General features: G+C 37.8%; 1 protein-coding gene across 3 annotated transcripts in view; it reads right to left on the bottom strand.

The window, feature by feature from the left end:
• The window catches only part of dst (dystonin), a 200758-nt gene that overhangs the window by 102473 nt on the left and 82404 nt on the right, over nucleotides 1-15881 (bottom strand). For all 3 annotated transcript variants that reach the window (XM_082153876.1, XM_082153877.1, XM_082153878.1), the window contains exons 12-26: nucleotides 13775-13894; nucleotides 12374-12469; nucleotides 12161-12288; nucleotides 8792-8885; nucleotides 8006-8160; nucleotides 6763-7174; nucleotides 4119-4247; nucleotides 3843-3920; nucleotides 3594-3755; nucleotides 2877-2981; nucleotides 1819-1914; nucleotides 1617-1742; nucleotides 1332-1484; nucleotides 392-546; nucleotides 47-173 (exon numbers count right to left, since the gene is read on the bottom strand). In XM_082153876.1, the coding sequence (XP_082010002.1) occupies nucleotides 47-173; nucleotides 392-546; nucleotides 1332-1484; nucleotides 1617-1742; nucleotides 1819-1914; nucleotides 2877-2981; nucleotides 3594-3755; nucleotides 3843-3920; nucleotides 4119-4247; nucleotides 6763-7174; nucleotides 8006-8160; nucleotides 8792-8885; nucleotides 12161-12288; nucleotides 12374-12469; nucleotides 13775-13894 (2136 nt within the window). The remainder of the gene's footprint in view (nucleotides 1-46; nucleotides 174-391; nucleotides 547-1331; nucleotides 1485-1616; nucleotides 1743-1818; nucleotides 1915-2876; nucleotides 2982-3593; nucleotides 3756-3842; nucleotides 3921-4118; nucleotides 4248-6762; nucleotides 7175-8005; nucleotides 8161-8791; nucleotides 8886-12160; nucleotides 12289-12373; nucleotides 12470-13774; nucleotides 13895-15881) is intronic.

Here is a 15881-nt window from a genome sequence, read left to right as displayed (position 1 = left end):
AAACATAACTGTGGTCTCAAGGCTCACGCAAACAGAAGGTTTGTACCGAGGCAACAGTGCTCTTGCGGATGGCACGGATGTCAGTCATTAGATAGTGCCAGGACACGACGCTCTTCATGTTGACGTGAGAGTGATGCCACAGAGCCAGAACATTCTGATACAGCTGCTCAATCCTGGTGGAGTGAGAGAAACAGAACCAAGTATATTATTTAATATTAAATGTGAGCATTGAATGGGAATGATAAAAGGACAAATATAACGGGCTAATCACAGAACCAAGTCGTCACCCTTTTTTTTCTTTTCGATAATCTGTTATACTCGTAAGCAAGTCACAATACAGAAGACAAGATTTGTCACTACTTCCATTTCCGAACTCCCAGAATGTCCTCACCTGCTGGACATTTCAACGGCCTCCTTGTTGGGTGGAGGAACACTAAAGCAGACCGAAGGGACCATGGCCTCATTTCCAGATGGACTGATCACCTTCCACTTCGCCCTGTGAGAATTACTCACTAGAACACATTCATCTTCTTTGCCGATGGTGATCTGAGGAGAGACGGGTCACGAAATGTGTTATAGCAGACACTGCTGTTACAGTTCTTTCAAACTGCTTAGACACTAAAAGTGGAACTTGAGGCTCACTCAGAGAAACCATCTACATCTACAAACCTCTACATTACACACATCACTCAAAACTAACAGCTCTTGTGCTTAGAAAACACTGCCATTTAAATGCCACTATTATTTCCCGATTACCTACACCCAATGATCATGTGTGAAAACATACATAAATTGATGACTTAGAAATCAAAACTCAGTGTTTTGAGAAAGAAGGAAATTATTTTTACCCCCTTGAATTTCTGTATATAGTGTAAATATATACAGTATATATGTAGACATATTACATACACAGACACACACAGACACACAGACACATAAAGTTGACTTTCTGACTTGGCTTGTATGCATATTCAGTTTATGCATATTCATATATATAAGATATATGCATACAATATACAATATAGAATGTTTCGGTTTTGTTTCCGCACACTAAACAAGCAAAAGACACAAGATGCGTTTGCAGTTTGGTATGTATGTGGCTGATCATTTGATGTTTGTGTGGAGACTACGCAAAAACACCATTTGGAAGAGTTAAAATAGTTTTGAATGAAGTGTTTGCTTTTGCAAGAGATTTCTGATGTTTTGCATGTTGTGTGTGTATTTTGTGTGTAGAGTTTCAAGAAATGAAGCCATATTTTCAGAAATTGTGTGTAAGGAATTTGAATAAAACTGTAATATGGGCATTAGAAGTTGTGTCGCGGTGACCGTACCTCTATCTGGCGGTAGTCACAGATGGCTTTGACGGGGATGGAGGATCTGATGGGATTCTCCGGGTTGCGAGCCTTGAGCTGAACGACGGCCTTGGCCCGACCCACTAGCCCACCCACAGTGCTGCTGTACTTCAGAAGCTGCTCTTTCTCCTCCTGTGAAGAACAAACATCGATCCGGCCTCAGTCATGCACATACATCTACACATTAATGGACAGGGAGGAGAATCTGAAGAAATGTAACTCTCCAAATAATTGCATGAATGTATTGTGTGTAAGCGAACTAACCATGGACTCCTGAATCAGATCCTCGAGCCGGTGTAAACTGCTGCTTCGGTCACAGCTGTACTTTCTGTGGATGGCATCTTGCAGGCTCTTAAGGTAATCCAACGACTCTTTGGCATCGCTGAAAAACTATAAGGAGAGTAACGGTCATGAACGGTCACATGTCATGAACATGTGTTATGCTAAAACTAGCAGTGTAACTCACGTCGAAGTAGACGGCGTTGTCTTTGAGATGTGTCTCCACACAGTGACAGAGCTGCAGTATCCAGCTCCACTGAGTCTGCATCGCCGCTCTGTACGCCTGGTTCACAGATGGACACGGTTAGGGGAACGGATATGCATTTACTCTCATTTCATTTATTTTATTTCATTTCATTTCTTTATGCAATGGTAAAATAAAAAAACTAAATGTTAACAAAGTGTTTCCATACACTTAATTTTATTTATTTATCTATTTATTTTATTTTATTTTAGGAATGGTAAAAACATTTTTTTTTTTTTATAGTAATAAAATGTTTCCATTCAGTTATAGAGAAAATATGTATTTACTTATTTTTTAATTTTTTTTATAATAATTTTTTTTTATTTTTTTTTATTTAATTTGGGATAGTAAAAAAAACAACAACAAAACAATATTAATAAAGTGAAAAATTAAATGTTTCCATAAAGTTAGAGGGGACATATATGTATTTACTCAGTTTAAGTTTTTTATATATTTTGTTTTTGTTTTTTTGTTTTTGTAATGGTCAAATTAAAAATAAAATAGTAATAAAATGTTACCATACAGTTAGAGGGAATATCTATGTTTTAATCAGTTGACTCAGTTTTATTTGTATTTTATTTTATTATTTCTTTCTTTTACGGAACAGGAGTTTTCACAGAATGTTCAATGCTCTTTTTCATACAATGTACTTGAATGGAGATGGAAGCTGCCAAAACTCCAAGAAGACAAGGAAAACCATGAAAATATTATAAAGGTGGTCCATGTGACTGCTGCTATATATTCTCATACGGCCCATGATGATGCCAAATGTAAATATGCGAAGAGCAGAAGGGAAGATTTTTTGTGAAAAATGACTTTAGAAGAGAATAATGTCCAAGAAGTTTGCCTAACCATAACTACTCTCATCATATAACCGTCCCACTCCCTTTCATTATATGGAAAAGAACAGCGTGAGCATTCTGCTAAACAGTTCCACTTAAGAAAACAAAGTCCAGATGTGCTTTAGGAGGAGTTTAGAAGGAAAATTAGTTTCAAATGACCTCGATGGTCAATCTGGCAGGATGGTTCTCCAGCAAGAGGTTCTCCGCCTTCTCCTGCACTGACTTGATCACCCCTTCCTTGTCATCCAGTTCTCTCATGAGATCCTGTGGAAACACACACATATGAAGACGTTCCTGACACAGATATCCAGCCTCTTTTCCAAGAACCAGCACCTTAACATGCAACGGCAAAACTCCTGTGATTAACACCAAATCTTGATCATGACGGAAGTTTACAGTGCCGCCACATCCAAGAGCTTTACAGCTTCAAGAAGAGGACGTGTTAAAGTTAGTTTCTAGTGCAGCTCGTGTGGATTCATTCAATCATGGGTGGATTTTCATATTGCTAGAATGAAGCATCAAAGCAAAACGCTATTTATCAGAGCTAATCCAACTAAAAGTTTGGGTTTGAAAGTCAAAAGTCTGACCCCATACTGCCAACAAAATGATATAAAGATATGATAAATATTGCATTCATGCCCCTTTAGACTGAGCACAACATTCAGGCAGTTGTATTTTGTTTTATTATGTGTATGTGAGGTCTTTTCCTCACTGCTTTTTGTTACTATTGACTGTTGTCTTGTTCTGTTTTATTATTATTGGCTATAATCTGTAGACTGCTTGTAACTGTACAGCCCTTTGGTTCTTTGTAGTGGAAAGGGCTCTATAAATGAACTAGACTTGAGACTTGAGTGGATGTGGGTTGGATGGACTTACTGCATGATAATCCCTCTTCCTGGAAACGTTACTGTTTCGTTCACTCCAGTCGAAAGCCACTTCCTCTTCCTCCTTCTCGTTGAGCCAGATGAGCTCCTGAGTGGCCCGGGACACGAAGTCATGCAGACTCTCCAGGTGTTTCTGCCTCTCACTCGAGCACTTCTGCAAACACAGAAGCACAAGAAGCTCAGACGCACAGCTCTGACGGACGGTGGGAACTCAAGGCACATCTTTACCAAGCTGATTTACCAGAAGCCTCCTGTACTGGCTTTCTAACTTGTTGAGCTTCTCAGAGTAACTCTGCTTGAACGGCTGGGTCATCTGACTCTGTGGGGGTGACACGGGAAAGGTAATTTTTTTAAGACAATTATTTGCAGGTATATACTGTATTTATATACACAAGATGTTAAGTAATACTTAAAAATACCAAAAAAATGACAATTTTCCACAGAAAGTCATTTGGGTTTGGAACAATATGAGGGTGAGTTTATAATGACTGAATTTGTAATGATTTATTTGCCTTACCTCACTCATTTTGGCTTCTTTAATGCTCATCTGGAAGTCTTCGATGGCTTTGTGGAAATCTTTATGATTCCCTAAATTTGATTCAACACTCGGTAGATCGGATCCCCATTCCGCTTGATCCAGCTGAACCTTTCAGGGACAAAAAACATCAGTTAATAACCTCACCTCACATACATTTGTCTTGCAGTAAAAATATAAACATAATTACACAGTTTTGCTTCTCAATCAAATGATTGTTTTTGTTTTTTAAACACAATAAGGGCCATATTTACTAAACAGGGCAGATTAGTGTGAGACCGGAATCCCATAAAAGCATTGATGGGAATGTAAAGTTCAGTATTTTGAATAACATTTATTTTTCTTACTCTATTGGCAAATAGATTCCTTACTTTAAGCATAAACCTCAGAACATTTTGCAAGACAAAAAAATTACCTTAATAATTCTGTAAAATCATCACTCAAATCATCATGCTTGGTATTTTTAATGCTTTAAAACAGTGTAGAGAACCTGTCTAACAAAACTGACAAATGGACAAAAATACTGATTAAAGGCCCGTTCACAGCAAGAACGATGACTATTCATTCGATTCACATGACGTCACTGTAGCTTTGCACCGCCATCTTTGCGACCGCCGGTCTCAGTAATGCCTGCAATATGTTGTGCAGTTGGCTGCAACAACAGCCGAAAGAGGAACCCTGAACTGGTATTTTATTCTATACCAAAATAAGAGAGAATCATTTATTTAAAAGACTTGAAGTCTCATGTTGGTTTGTGGTTAATTATATTTCCATTATACTCTCATGGCCAACATTATACAGACAGATATCGACAGATAATGTTTTGTCTTCATTTTATTGTTGGATCTGTTTAAATGCACTTGATCATGGTAAGTTAGTAAGATTTGGGGTTGTTTTGAATATAACTGTTTGTCTGTCTGTTAGTTAATACCTACCTAAATCTAATAAATAGTTTTCTGAAGTTCATAAAGATATTGTCTTCATCACATGTGCTTTAGATGTTATTTTGTGTAAGTAGCGTTAACGTTAGCTTTGCAGACGATGCATAATCTCAGCCTTGAAATGCATATTAAAGGACTAATTCTTCCAAAAATGATAATTCTGCCGTCATTTACTCACCTTCATGTGCAAACCCTTAAGTTTACTTTCCGTGGAAGACAAAGGGACATTTTTGAATTATGTAGTCTAATGGAGACTCTTCTTGTCGATGTAATGAAAGTGATTGAGTAACATTAGCCTACTGGGGGCTGTCACGCAAAAATAATAATAATAAAAGACAACAAAACATCACAAAAGAATCATAAAAGTGATCTAACACGACTCGTCCGTTATATTAATATCGTTATTTATTCATATGATAGCTTTATGTGATGAACAAACTGCAATTTAAGTCGTTATATTATAATCACTGATGAGCTTTACCTCTTGATAGCTTTTAATTGCAGCCGAATCGTGAGTGAATCATTCAAAAAGATTCGACTCGAAAGATTCTTTCATTTCGATATTTGTGTGTATTAAACCTTCTCTCTGTAATTGAACATCTGTTCTTTCGGACAGATATGGCAGTCTTTTATGATATTCGGCTGATGTCTCTGGCTGTGCTGATGGACGGATTAGATAGATTCATTCATGCCAGCTGAACAGCTGCAGATTCATAGATTCATTCATGACATCTCATCGACTCTCATGAACGCGCGCCATGAAGCTCTATGACTTAAGTATTTCTATATCATGAAAGGCCAATTGGGGCAAGTCTGGGGCAGATAATAATGGACTAAAGAAAACTGGGGGTAACAAATCAGGATCGGAGCCTAAAATATAATTTTTCTCCAGGTATCTCTGTCTCTCTCTCTCATTCAAATGGGCAGTTTGGGCGGCCAAACCGGGCGAGTCGGTCGCAAATATGGCGGCGTTCTATTTGTAGTGACGTAGGTGGCATCTATGAATATTAAAGTCCCCCTGTGGTGAAAATCCAGCTTTTAATATTGTTTATATGTCTATGAGGTGTTTTTAATATGCTTTAAGACAAACCATGTGTAAGTTCATAAGTCGACAGCATTGCTGAGTATTTTCTCCTTAAAACTTTTTTTATTTTATTTTGGTGATCAAAGATTTAAGGTATAAAATTGACTACAGGGGGACTTTACTAAATGAGGCAAGGGTGTCAAGTTACATTCGAGATATTTTCAAGGAAATAACGTTTAATATGTCATTTTGAAGATCAAAGATGAGTTTTAAGGGATAAAAGTATTGACTACATGGGACTTTAAAGATAACTTTAATGATAAGTATATTAGCGTCCACACCAGCGGACTATATTGTTCTGTCTATAATAAGCACATGCTGCAGTTTTGTCCTCAGCCGCTTTAAATGCTCAAGATCTTTCAAGCAGGGTGGATTCTGATTGGCTGCCAATGTTTTTATCATTCATCAGCTGGAAATAAATCGTTCAGAAAGTGATTCCACGATATTGTTTCCCTGTGGCATTATCGTTACAGTTGTGTTCTCGGCTATTCTTTTATATCTAGAACGATTTTTAGAATTATATCGTTATTGTTCTTGGTGTGAACGGGCCTTGAGAATGATTATTTCACAGTGCACTAACAGAAGGAAGTCTTAAACACACCTGCATTTCCTCAACCCAGTTAAGCAGATCCTGCACGAACTTCAAATTAACTTCATCCTCCGTCAAGTTAGGATCCAGGAATGAGGATTTGAGCATGGGCTTGCGGATCTGCATGTGTTTGAGCTGCTGAAGGACTCCGGGCTCCACTCCTCCTCCTCCTCCTCCTCCACCGGTGCTGAGGTACGTCTGGACCGAGGCGGGCTGCATGCCGGGGCTCATGGATGGGGTCATTGCAGGGCCCGTACTGACCAGGCCTCCGGCGCTGAGGCTTTGGGAAAAGCTGGAGTTCAAGCTCTGCGTGATGCCGGAGATCATCATCTTGGTCTGTTCTGAGGTCAGTGTGTGTCCTTTGCTGTAGATGGTGGAGCACTCGCTTCTCAAAGCCAACAGGTCGTCACGCAGCTTAGATACCCTGAGGGACCACAGAGAGCCATGAACACATCACACCCACATTAACGTCATTACACTGGTTGCCGGTCCGCTATAGAGTCGATTTTAAAGTCCTTTTAATGGTCTATAAATCTGTAAATGGTCGAAACATAACTCGGGGAAGTCTCTGAGATCCTCAAATCAGGGACTATAAGTGGTTCCAAGGACAAAATTAAAACTCAGAGGTGACCGGGCATTTGCAGTAGCTGCGTCAAAGTTGTGGAAAAGTCTGTCGGTTAGTATTAGCACTGCGAGTACTGTGGGAAATTTAAAATCAAAACTGAATGCTTATTTGTTATTATACAGTGGCATGTTATCTGTTCATTGTCTGTTATTTGTTTTTATTGAGTTCATGTTTATGCTATGTACAGCACTTTGGTCTAAGGTTGTTGTTTTAAATAGTGCTTCATAAATAAAGTGACATTGACATTGTTTCTATTGCTCATTTTTAGGATTATCTTTAATAATCAAGCGTAGCGTCAGTTCTGGCAGGTCACGATAGTCAAGCTCGCATCAGTGACTCTCAGCTGACACACATCTACCTATAGGAATACGACACCTATCACTGTATTCATATATAAGCTCCTTCAGTATTATCAGCAGATATCGCGTTTCTCAGGAGTGAATTACCCTCCTCTATCCTATTTACCCTAAGGGGGGTTATTGCTCTTGTCCATGCTAGACTGCATGGATGCGCAGGGAGGTCTTGCCCAGAACAGAATCATACCGCCAATCCTAACCGTATGCTAACTGTCAATCATATGTGACAATAGTGGTCCTGACAGAAATGAAGTCGATTGATTCACTTTCTGACCTTTGAACGAGCTGATCAGCCAAGTAGAATTTGCCGTCGAGTAGAAGCTGAATGTCCACCACCTGCTGCCTCAGTAGATTCTCACACTCCAGAAGATAGCCCGCGATCTCGGCTTCATTCTGGAACTGGATCCCTGATTCCAAACGCTTCGCATCCTGGAGGAGATATTCATTTCCTTTCAGATTTACAGTGTAAGAAAATCATAAACCACATACCTTTGCTGCTGCAAAATTTCCAATAAAAAAAAAATAATTAAATAATGATTTTAAAATGTATATATATATATATATATTTTTTTTTTAAGAAACATTTATAATTATTATTATCAATGTTGAAAACAGTTTTTGCTGCTTAACACTTCTTGTGGAAATGATAACATTCAAACGTTTGTGGATAAATTAATACTTTTGTTCAACAAGGATGCATTCAACTGATCAAAAGTGACAGTGAAGACATTTATAATGCTACAAAAGATTTCTATTTAATAAATGTTTTAATAAATGCAAATAAATGAACTTTTGAAAAATCGAAAAACATAACATCTAAACATAAAAAAAAAGATCTAAACATCCTTAAATAATAAATATAAATTTACTTAGTGAAAGTAAAATGAACATATTAAGATTAATTTTTTCTTACTCCACTGGCCAAATTACAGGTATTTGATAATTAATGTCGATCAAGACACTTAGATTTATGCATTAAGCAAATCCCCAGCGACTAACGAAAGACAAAGAAAAACAATTCGCCAATATTCATAATATATTGCTAAACATCTGAACTCACCGACTGAAGAGCCGTCCTTGCGAGCGCTAACTTGTCCTCTCCGGCTATGCAGTCTCGCTGGACTCTGTTGGCAATCTGCTGGAGCATCTCAAGCCTATGAACAGAAGACAGAGACAGTCAGACGGCAGGTTTTGCACTGAGTGCTCTCTCCCTGAAGCGTGTGTCTCACCTGGGTCCATACACACAGCTGTTATTGAGGTAAAGCGGGGTGCTGGACAGAGGCTCGTGTGCTCCCGACAGCAGGTTTTCAGCAGAGCCCAGGCTGGTTAAAGTGCTGTCACTCACTGATGAGGTGCTACTGCCGTACACCAGGTTACAGTGCATCATAACAGGCTAACTATGTGTCTGTCCAGCCCAGAGAACGGCGTTTCCCACCCCACCTGCCATCTAAAGCCCTTCTGACAGCGCACGCTTCCAGTCACTGCTACTTATAGGCTCCCAGCGCTGGCAGAAGAGCCAGCCCACACGAACATCAGCCCCGGGTCAAACCCTGAGCGCTCCTGATCCCGCACAGGCCCAGACTGTGAGAGACGTGGGTGTGCCACACTAGACACCACACGCCTTCAGTCCTTTCAATCATTTAACCATTTATGGCTATTGTTATATAATCACGTATAAATACAACACTAAATAGAGTGATTTCCATATATTTCCAGGTGATTTCCAACACCATGTTTTCATATAAATATTATGAGTAATACAGCTGTGAATTACACAGAGTGACAGTCTCATATCTGTGCATTAAACAAAACTAATCTCTGGTGCACAACAGGGCTGGGCAATATCATTAAAACAAATCTAGAATATATAATATACAGTAGCTGTCAAAAAGTTTGATAACAACTTTTACAACTTCTCGTCTGCTCACCAAGGCTATGTTTATTTAATCAAAATTATATTGTGAAATATTATTACAATTTGAAATTAGTGTTTTCTATGTGAATATATTTTAATATGTATTTTATTCCTGTGATCAAAGCTAAATTTTCAGCATCATTACTGTATCACGGTTTCCACAAAAATCTGATGTTTTCAACATTGATAACAATAATGAATGTTTCTTGAGCATCAAATCATCATATTAGAATGATTTCTGAAGGATCATGTGACACTGAAGACTGGAGTAATGATGCTGAAAATTCAGCTTTGATCACAGGAATAAATTACACTTCACTATATATTCACATTGAAAACAGCTTTTTTAATTTGTAATAATATTTGACAATATTACTGTTTTTATTGATAAATGCAGCCTTAGTGAGCAGAAGCATTCAAAGAAAATTAAAAGCAAATAATCTCAGTACATTCTTTGACAATTTACATAAGAATGGATTTATGAATGACTGACACAGAAAATCATTCTGCTGATGTTTTATGAATATGACTGATCAGAGACACAGATGGTCCCGCCCCAAACTCCTCCATTGGGTGCTATGTCAAGCTGGTTATGATGCTCAAACAAACAGAGCGAAACTTTGACAGCACCGCAGTGATTACACTTTCAGCGGACAGACTAATAGCAAGCTGGACTACAATATATGAAGAGTGCCATCATTAGCATTCGATGGCTCTTACTTGGCTGCACTGCTGGGCCCAGCAGATCTGAAATCTGACATCTTTGCTCATGGCAGCTTTTTAAAATGTCCATATAAGTCGAAGTATCTACCAGCAAGAGCTAACTGGGACATGCACATGCCCAACCTTGATCCCTTGACTTAAATGTGTCACTTTGCATTATGTTGAGATATTTTAGTGGACATTTTTAAGTGATGACACACTTTTAATCAAAACACTTTGCAACTGAATAAAAAATGTAAAAAAACATTGCGAAATCGGCAAAAGCGTGCATCGAGGGCGCATACTGACCGCAAAGGGGACGCTCACGAGCACCCTTCTGAAATCCACAAGTGCACATGAAAGCTGTGTCTCAATTCAGAGGATGCATCCTTCGAAGGTCAGACTGAGCGTTGTAAAATGTGTTGGTCCAGCCTATAGGTTGACGAGCGTTTGACGAGCCGCGGTAACGTATGTACTGGAATATTTAGAAAGTTATATTAAAACTGTCTGAAAACAAAACAGGGATCACAACCTGTTCAAATATGTTCACATTGGTCCAATTCTGTACATAATTAAGAGTATAAACTACATAAAATCATATTTTAGTAAGAGACAAGTCAACATTTGAGACGCTTTAAAGTTTTTACATTTGAATCATTAGATATTAGAGTTAGTTTAAACCCAATACTTGCATTTAAAAGAGAAAATTTCTCTCAAATAAAATCCTGTTGTCATCGGCGCGCAAGGACTTCTAGGGTACGGTAGGCAGGGAAGGATGCATCTGTTATATCCTTTATTTCATTGGAAACAAAAGACGCATTTGAAGGAGCCTTTGAATTGGGACAGCCTTCATCGCGCCGCTGGGAGAATCGGCCTTAGAAGGACGCAGCCTCTGAACAGGGACACAGCTTTGCCATTTGGGACAGGGCCAATAATTTAAAAAGCTGTGCGGACACGACTGAGCACGAGACGGAGCGGAGCGTGGAAAATGAAGTCTACCCAGGCCTAAAAGTCTTGCGGAAACTTAACAGCCAAATAAAAAGCTGATTCAAAATCATTGACTGATTATTTAACATGTTGCTTAACTTTATATCACCAGCAAAAATCATAGAAAAAATAATCTGTATCACCCATATAAAAATAGAACATATAGGGCCAGATTTGCTAACATCTTTCTCCAGTGCAAACCCTCTTTTGGTGTTAAAAACTCCTGTCAGGATTTACTAAAGACACGCAGGGCAAAATTAGTGCTGAAAAGGCGTGGATAGGGTTATTTTTGCGGCTGAACTTATTGCATATGCATTTGTAGGAGTTTCCCTTTCAGACGCAATATTTATGAGGAGATCGAGTATTTAAAATGAATCCCGCAAGGTGATTTACTATGGTCTGCGCTCGTCAATGTACGGATGTTTACGCCATTATTAACCACTCCAAAAAAAAACAGACGCTACCTGGTAGATTGAGTTGGTCATTATGGAAATTATCTGACTGCGTTTGTTCTTTAATTTGCGTGTCGTCAGTAAATCACACGCAGAACTTTCCACTCCCATCGGCGTGGTTTTGTAATTGCGCTAATTTGCCCTGTTTAGTAAATCTGCCCCTTAAGATATTAAAATATCATTTTGAAAAGAAAGGAGTCACAAATCACAAAACAGACCCTTATAAATGAATTAACAGTACAACACCTTTCTAAAAATGTTCAACAAAAAAAAAGTAGATTGTAAGTGAATTCCTCAGTGGAATGCATGTCATCCACGCCCATATTCCTTCATTAAGAAATAGCGATGGAGAGATAGCGTGTGTACATCATACCTGTCCACTTCAGGCCTCAGGCTCTTCTCTCTCTCCAGCATGGCCACGATCAGCTTGCCCCATTCCTTCTCCACGTCATTGGGATGGAAACCTTGAGGGAGCTGGATGCGGCCGAACTCCATCCACACCTACAGCCCAACACACAGCAGAGCTCGAGACACCCCTACATCTGCCAACGACTGCAAATCTACAAGAAATATGAACGATACAAACCTCCAGCATTTTGTAGAGATGCTTGATTTTGGCCTTTTCATTCTCTTTCGGTGGTATTTCGTTCTCTTTAAACTGTTGATACTGAGTATAAAGTGCCTGTGAAGGTAAAGACAGTTAAGACGAAACAAAGTGGTGTGATTTCAGAAGAAAAGACAGTGAGTGATAGCACTGCAGAACACCTGAACTCTAGGAGAAAGATGGAGCTGCTCCTCCAGTCTTTAATAGATTTTTAACATGAGTGGGACGCTACCTATGTGCCGTGTAAATCCTCTGAGCGAGTGCAGGTAATTGCCTCAGGCTCCATTACACTAAGCGATGTTTAATATTATCGAGAGTCTTAGCAGCTGCTGATCTCTGAAAATACATGTCAGCAAATGGCTGATATATCTGACAAATCATTACTTCAAATATATCTGCAATTTCATAAATCAAAATGTAATATCAGCCTAGATATGTTTTACCACAAAACTGCCCCTCACGTCTCTCCAAACCTCTATATTTCTCATTTCCAAATAATAATAATAAAAAAAGAAATAGGACATTATATTTTGCATAAAGAAAAGCAGGTCTGTTATAAGGACGAATATGATTTCTTTTTTCTTTTCTTTTTTGCATCATGGCATTATTTTCATGGTAAATATCATGAAAAAGAACTAGTCATTCAGGTATTGAAGCTCATTTTTCGCCACATAAGGGGAAAAAAAGAATCATGCTTTGGTAATTAGTAATTATGAGATGAAAAGTCAGATTATGCCATACTGAGATAAAAATTTAAAGTATGACATTAAAAGTCAAAATGTTGACACACTACATCATAATTATGAAATAAAAATGTGGAAATTAAGTCATAAGTATGACATACCAGGTCAAAATTCTTATAAAAAAAAGTTGACTATGACACAAAAAGTCAAAATTATGAGAAAGTACAAATTATGACACACTGAGTCATAATTATGACATAGTAAGTAAAATTTTGACGTGTCATAATTGACAGTCAAAATTACGAGATAAAGTCGACATTATGAACTCCTGTGTCATAAATATTACACAAAAAGTGGAAATTATGACATAAGAAGTCATAATCGAGACATACTAAATTATAATTATAAGACATTATGACATGCTAAGTTATAATTGTCACCAAGGTTGGGAAAAGTTACTTTTAAATGTAATGCGTTACAAATATTGTTACTCCTTAAAAAAGTAACACAATATGAAAAGTCAAGACTTTCTATATCATTATTTCAATTTTTATGGCATAAATATGATGTGCAAAAGCATGATTTTTTTCTTCTTCTGTGGTGGAAATGGGCTTCCATATTCAGGAAACCCACAGAGTAGTAGTCAGTTTTGAAAATATAAAAAATTTGAAAAGCATAATAAAATGGTGAGGCGTCTCACCTTAAGTTCCACAGGATTGCTAGGGAAATTTCTGTCTGCCATAACAGTCACGTTGTGTTTGATCCACTGGCTGAGGTACATCACCATGTTCTGGTATTCCACCCATTTAATATCCACATCCTGTTTCAGGAACAACACCGACCATCTTAGTCTATATCTCACTGCAATTCCATGAAATATGAACACAGCCATACTTCCAACACTATGAGGTTATAGTGTGTGTCACTTCTTGGCTTTCTAAAGACATTTCCATCATATTGTATTTATTTGCTCATTTATGTAAGAATGGCAAGCATGTTGGATTCAAGGTTAATGAGACTTAAATGGTAAGCAGCAAACTGGTTCTCTTCCTCAGACAGAATTATCCAATGTTCTGGGAATGACTCCAAAGAATCAACAGATTCCTTAAAAGCTTCCAACTTAGTTCAATTCCATGCATAACCAAGAAACATGGAATGCTTATGTAATTAAAAAATGTAGACAAAGTTTATTTGCAAATACCAAGACAAATTCACCAGCCCACCCAGCTGGACAACTTTCTATAGTATGTCAGGTCGCTTCTACTATCCTTGAGATGTTTCTGCACTATCAGCCTGAGTATCCTCAGAGAAGAGTCGAGGCTGAAATGAACTATTTATGAGTTTCAATCACAGACACGATATGCTTTATAGTGCCGTCAGCACACAGACTGCTCACATTTAACTTGCTCTGAACACAGAAGATCCATTTCAGGCAATTTGCATTAGCAGTGCTTTCAATTCAAACACACCCTTCTGAAAAAGAAGTGTGCTAAATTGTATTGATTGTGCACTTCAAATATTAAAAGTATATTTAAAAAAACTGTACTTGCAATTAATACCAATATGCAAATAAAAATGAAATAAAAGGCCACTTAAGTGCACTTAAAAAATACACTTTCATGACTCAGTCTTAACACTCTTAACTACACTTTCATGACTCTGTCTTAACACTCCTAACAACACTTTCATGACTCTGTCTTAACACTTAACTACACTTTCATGACTGTCTTAACACACTTAACAAACACTTTCATGACTTTGTCTTAACACACTTAACACTTTCATGACTCTGTCTTAACACACTTAACAACACTTTCATGACTGTCTTAACACACTTAACTACACTTTCATGACTGTCTTAACACACTTAACAACACTTTCATGACTTTGTCTTAACACACTTAACAACACTTTCATGACTGTCTTAACACACTTAACTACACTTTCATGACTGTCTTAACACACTTAACTACACTTTCATGACTCTGTCTTAACACACTTAACTACACTTTCATGACTCTGTCTTAACACACTTAACTACACTTTCATGACTCTGTCTTAACACACTTAACAACACTTTCATGACTCTGTCTTAACACACTTAACTACACTTTCATGACTCTGTCTTAACACACTTAACAACACTTTCATGACTCTGTCTTAACACTCCTAACAACACTTTCATGACTCTGTCTTAACACTTAACTACACTTTCATGACTGTCTTAACACACTTAACAACACTTTCATGACTCTGTCTTAACACACTTAACTACACTTTCATGACTCTGTCTTAACACTCTTAACTACACTTTCATGACTCTGTCTTAACACTCCTAACAACACTTTCATGACTCTGTCTTAACACTTAACTACACTTTCATGACTGTCTTAACACACTTAACAAACACTTTCATGACTTTGTCTTAACACACTTAACTACACTTTCATGACTGTCTTAACACACTTAACAACACTTTCATGACTTTGTCTTAACACACTTAACTACACTTTCATGACTCTGTCTTAACACACTTAACAACACTTTCATGACTCTGTCTTAACACACTTAACTACACTTTCATGACTCTGTCTTAACACACTTAACAACACTTTCATGACTCTGTCTTAACACTCCTAACAACACTTTCATGACTCTGTCTTAACACTTAACTACACTTTCATGACTCTGTCTTAACACTCTTAACTACACTTTCATGACTCTGTCTTAACACTCCTAACAACACTTTCATGACTCTGTCTTAACACACTTAACTACACTTTCATGACTCTGTCTTAACACTCCTA

Source organism: Leuciscus leuciscus (genome assembly GCF_965113295.1).
Source record: "Leuciscus leuciscus genome assembly, chromosome: 22".
Lineage (NCBI taxonomy): Eukaryota > Metazoa > Chordata > Actinopteri > Cypriniformes > Leuciscidae > Leuciscus > Leuciscus leuciscus.
This window is presented reverse-complemented; position numbering and strand designations above follow the sequence as displayed.